We start from the raw sequence: 5,215 nt of genomic DNA on the forward strand, positions 1-5,215 counted from the left end.
CTTTAGTGTCTCGTGATACCGAAGTCTTTGGTGGCAAAGCGATGGCTTTCCTGGGAAAAATTAGGTAAAAGGTGAGTCCAAGCAGGGTTATTAAAAAGGTCTGAGTTTGTTCAGAATGATAGAGACAGTTCCCGCTTAGTCATGCAGAGGTGCTCTCCAGCTTTGCGCTGTGTACGAAAGTAGGATTATTTATTTTAGTGATTTATTTTTGATGTAAAAATTATGATTGAAAACATTTAATTCGTGCCAGAGTCGTTGAAAATCAATTATTGTCGCTTCGTAGTCTACTGCAAACCGACGTTCATCTCGGTGAGATCAAGCAGGGAGGTGTTGGCGTGGCCACACGCCTGTGGAGAAGCCCGGTGACACCCTGAGAATTTAGTTCATGGAGCAAAGCGGGTTTGCGGGTATCTTTTTTCTATGCTTTATCTCATGTTGCCGCGTTCACCCAGCACCAAACACCCATGTTCGTGAAGCGCAGGCGTTTCATTTCTCGTGTACCTGCTTGATATCCTTGCCGGTATTTTTATTAGCTCCGAGAAAGCAAATAATATTTGAAAAAGAGAAAAGCATGGTGCTTGGGGGCAGATTGTTGTTTTGGCAACGAGTCGCAGATATACAATTCACGTGCGTGTAATAGTTTCCAAAGTCTTCCTGTGTAGGGCCGTTTTCTTTTAGGGAAAGCATCGTTTAGGGAAAAGAGTTTAATCTGCAAGAAATTGCTTTCCTAATACGGGCTTTATAAGCCCCATGGACAGAAGACCGTACTTAACATAAACCCGACCATGTTTTTAAACAAACGCAATAGTGAAAAGCGCATTTTTCAAAACCGGCCGAGGCTGATTTGCGTTCACCCCGACAGCGCGGGCGGCCGGGGGCTTGGGCGCTCATCCCGCCGCTCGTACAGCCCCGCACCGGCACGGCGTGTCGGCCCCAGGCAGACTCGGAACAGGCGAGTTCCGACGCCTTTCCCCAGCGGAACGCAAAAAAAAAAAAAAAAAATCACGGCGTTGGTCCCGTCCCCGCCACTTCTCCCGTCGGGACCGAATCTTTCCCCGGCGCCAGGCTACGGCGCTCTGTTGAGCCGCGGCGAGGGGGAAAACATCTCTGCACTACGATCCCGCGCTCTCCAGGTGGAAGCCGCCGCTTTCTGCCACGGAGAGGGACTGTCCCTTCGAGGGTCTCCTCGGCCGGGGGAGGCGGGGGCGCCCCGCGGGCCGCAAGGGGTTAAAGGGACGGCGCGCCCCGGCGCGCGCCCCGCGGAGCCGCATCGGCCCGCGGCGGGAGCCAATGGGCGGGCGGGGCGCGCGGGGGCTGCCCAATGGGAAGGCGCGGGGCCGGCGCTGTCGGGCGGCCGTGAGGGATGGCAGCGCCGCCGGCAGAAAAAGCGGAGGGCGGGCGGGGGCGGGACAGAGCGGGGCGGAGGCAGCGCCCGTGCCGCCAGGGACCCGCGGCGGCGCCCGGCGCAGCGCGGTGGCCCCGGTGGCCCCGGCCCTATGGGCGGGCGGGCCGGCAGTGGCGCAGAGAGGCTGCTCCCGCTGGCGCCCGCCCTCCCGGCGGCAGAACAGGGCCCGGCACCGGCGCGGCGGCGGCCGGCGATGCGGTCGCCCAGCTGAAGGCGCGGCACGGTCCGCTGCTCGTCCGCGGGGCTTGCCCGTCGCCGGGCCATGTCCGTCCGCGGCGGCAACGCCCTGACGCCTTTTTCCATCCAAGCCATCCTCAACAAGAAGGAGGAGCGCGCCCGCCACGCGGCGGGGCGGCCGCCGCTCCCGGGGGCGGCCGGCGGCTGGCGGCTGTGCGGCGCCGCCGAGGACCCGCCGCTGCCTGCGCCCGCCGCCCGCGCCCCGGCCCCGCGGACGCCGGCGGGCTGGGACTCGGACTCCGCGCTCAGCGAGGACCCCGAGGGCGAGCGGCGCTCCGAGGAGGAGGGCGCCGGTGGCAGCGCCCGCCCCGCAGAAGCCACGGGCGGGGGGCGGCCGGCGGAGGAGGAGGCGCAGCCCCCGGAGGCGGCGGAGCGGGACACCACCGGCCTCAGCGACAGCGAGATGTCGGCCGCCGTCTCAGGTAGGGGCGGCCCCGGTGGCGGCTCCTCCGCACCCGCGCGAGGAGGGCGGGAGGGTCCCGGAGGGCTGGGAACGGGAGATGACCGCGACTCTCGCGGGCTCCCCGGAGTTGTGCGACAGGCTCGGTTGTGCCGGGGGGGAGAGAAAACCCGAAAGGCGTCCCGCGGGGCGAGGGAGGGCGGATCGGGGAGGGCCTTTGGCCCGGCGGAGCCCGCAGCTCGCCAGGGCGCCCGGCGCTTAAACGAGAGCGAGAAGCCCGGCCGCTGCCGGCGGCTGTCCCGGCGACGGGGCGGGCACCGGCTCGGCGGGCTCTCCGCTCGCCCCGTCGCTGCGGACCGGCCGCAGGGAGCGCGCCTGGCCGCCTGTGCGCGGATGCCGCTGTCCCGGTGCCTGCCTGCCCTGACCGCCGTGCTCTCGCCCTGCCCGCAGATCGCAGCCCTCCGGAGGAAGAGGACGGAGCGGGCAAGTGCGGGAATCTGCTGCCGGGGGAGGAGGAGGCGGCGGCGGCTCCGAAGCCGCGGAAGAAGCGCTCCCGCGCAGCCTTTTCCCACGCGCAGGTCTTCGAGCTGGAGCGGCGCTTCAATCACCAGCGCTACTTGTCGGGGCCCGAGCGGGCCGACCTGGCCGCCTCGCTGAAGCTCACCGAGACGCAGGTGAAGATCTGGTTTCAGAACCGGCGCTACAAGACCAAGCGGCGGCAGATGGCCGCCGACCTCCTGGCCGCCGCCCCCGCCGCCAAGAAGGTGGCCGTCAAGGTGCTGGTGCGCGACGACCAGAGACAGTACCACCCTGGCGAGGTGCTGCGGCCGCCCTCGCTGCTCTCTCTCCAGCCATCCTACTACTACCCCTACTACTGCCTTCCCGGGTGGGCTCTGTCCACCTGCGCCGCAGCTGCCGGCACCCAGTGAGAGGCACACATACACAGCCCCCCGGCCCCGACACCCCCAGCATATACACTGGCAGCCAGGAAACACATCTTCCCTCTGCCACCCCCCCATCCATCAATCCGTCCGTTCAGCTTCTCAAGTCCAGAGCCCCAGCTGCAGCTCTCAGTGCCTCGGACAGTATTTATTATTATTTTATTGTTATTTTTATTATTAATATTTTTGGATGGTTCCTCACCCTCTCCTCTTTCAACATAGGACTTCTTGGCCACCCCCACCCTGACCCTCACCCTGTCCCCATCCCGCCAGCCGAGGACTCTTGCGATTCGGCACAACTTGTTCATGGTATCCATGTTGTCAGTGTATTTGGTGTAGACTTTTTGTTTGTTTTGTTTTGCTTCGGATGGGTAGAGACTCGATCTTGTGTGGAGAAAAAGAGAGAGAAAACAAAGGAGAGGAAAAAAAAAGTACAACCCGCAAAACCAAATGCAGCTCAAAAGAGGAGATCAAGGACTCCCTCAGTGGATTGTAAGGAAGATTATTTTTGTCGTCTGAGTCCTTGGTCTTCCAACTTGTTGCAAACTGAGTGTGCCTTGTATGGTGCTGAATGTATGGAAGCCTCTTTCAGGTCCCCCTGCTCTTGTTGCCCATGTTATTCCTGTACTCCATGATCCCTGGCAAAGGATAAATATGTCACAAAAGGGTGAGACTTACATTGAAACTCTGACTTCTTGTTTTCCTTTATTTCCTAAGATCTTTCCGTGTTCGGGGAGGGAGGAGTTACAGTTTTTTCGCACTTTCCAGATGTATTAAAGTTGTTGTTATTTTTATATTCAATGTGAATATTTCTAGTCAGGCTTTTTAAGAAATCGATGTAACAAGAAACTTTAATACCATCAGTGCCTTTTACAATTCTTCAGCAGAGCTCTCCTCCAGGGGTGGGGGTTTCTGATCTTCTCAGCAATGTAATTACAGTCTCTTTCTTCCAAAGTAACTCGTTGCTTTTTTTCCCCTTCTTTTTTTTCCCCCTCCATTTCCCTTTTAATGGCACTGTGCACTCAACTAGATTATTTACTTCAAATGAATTGTGAATGTTTGTAAGCTACCCGCTGTACTTGTTTTGTTGTTTGTTTGGGTTTTTTTTTTTTTAATTTATAAACTTTAGTTTAACACTTATTTCTGCTTCTTCTGTCGTTCCTGAGAGCAGACACGGATTTCCCCAGTGATTTTTTTCCCCCGCAGCAGACCTCAGGCCGTAGCTCTGACCACATCCCTCCTTTTCCCACTCGCACGGTGAGGACTGTAGGGCCTGGCGGAGATCTGGGCCACCTTTCCCGGCTGCACCGGTCAGCACTGATGCCCGTTCCCTCTACGGGAGGCAGAGGGGACTCAGGAGCTCTGGCCGGGCGCCTTAATCACTTCTTTGGTAACGCCTGTCCCAGATGGAGCGATCCCCCATCTGCCGGAGAGCTGGGATCAGTGGCTGAATTTACGGGTGCTGGTAGCGGTGAGGACGCGGTGCAGCCGGAGGGGCCACTCGAGCTGCTTTTCCCTGTCGGTGGCAGCCTCACCGTGCAGGCTGCGGCCCCTCTACCGCGGTGAAACCCTGGCGGATCCTGGGGCGAGTGCGTGGCTCGGTGGGTTGTTTTCTCCCTGCCGGAGCCTGGCAGAGACACCGGGGGCGCAGGCTCAGGATTGGGCTGCAAGAGGGGGCTTCGGCGAAACTGCCCAGGCCGTCTGTATCCCGACACTGCCGCGATAGCCACTTGGGGCAGCCTCCCGCCTTGGACTGAATCTCCTCCAAGCCTCCTTCGAGAGCCCGGGCCCTCGGCGCGGTGCCGGCGGCTCTTCCCCGCCGTCGGCTGCTGTCCTTGGGCGTCTCCCCGAGGCCAGCGCTGGCCGAAGGGGAGGGCAGGCTCACCTGGGGTGGGCAGCTTCCCCCGGGGGCCGGGGCCGGGCAGTGGCGCTCCGAGGCACCGGACCCGGTGATGGCTGCAGCTGTTTCTCAGCGCCGCAGGAGCCCAGCCCGGACCAGGCTCACAGGCGGCCGCATTGCCTGGGCGCCGCTGATTCTTCATCACCGCCGGCTTCTTTCCTTTCCCGCTGGTTCGCACGGGCTTTCGCTGCGGCTCCTGGGCACGGAGTGGCTCGCAGGAAGCCCCTGCTGCTCCATCGGCCGCTGTGCCTGCAAGCCGCCCCAAGATGCAGCCGGGCTGTTTCCCTGCCAGCCCCTCGCTCCGGCCCTCCCTTGCTGTCATTTCGCTTTGC

At 61.2% G+C, this 5,215-nt stretch overlaps 1 protein-coding gene across 1 annotated transcript; it reads left to right on the forward strand.

Annotated features, from left to right (window-relative positions):
• Positions 1 to 1,447: 1,447 nt before the first annotated feature.
• NKX3-2 (NK3 homeobox 2) lies at positions 1,448 to 4,123 on the forward strand. The gene is made up of 2 exons (XM_054632588.2): positions 1,448 to 2,064; positions 2,493 to 4,123. Exons 1-2 carry the CDS (start codon positions 1,668 to 1,670, stop codon positions 2,969 to 2,971), a joined length of 876 nt encoding a protein of 291 aa, XP_054488563.1. The 5' UTR covers positions 1,448 to 1,667; the 3' UTR covers positions 2,972 to 4,123.
• The last annotated feature ends 1,092 nt before the right edge of the window (positions 4,124 to 5,215 follow it).

Source organism: Agelaius phoeniceus, chromosome 4, assembly GCF_051311805.1.
Source record: "Agelaius phoeniceus isolate bAgePho1 chromosome 4, bAgePho1.hap1, whole genome shotgun sequence".
NCBI lineage: Eukaryota > Metazoa > Chordata > Aves > Passeriformes > Icteridae > Agelaius > Agelaius phoeniceus.

What these genes read in the sequence shown, in the direction of transcription:
- NKX3-2 (XM_054632588.2), top strand. Translation starts at nt 1,668, where the DNA reads ATGTCCGTCCGCGGCGGCAACGCCCTGACGCCTTTTTCCATCCAAGCC. An exon ending in GATGTCGGCCGCCGTCTCAG is followed by an intron (nt 2,065 to 2,492) that starts GTAGGGGCGGCC and finishes CCCTGCCCGCAG; the next exon opens with ATCGCAGCCCTCCGGAGGAA.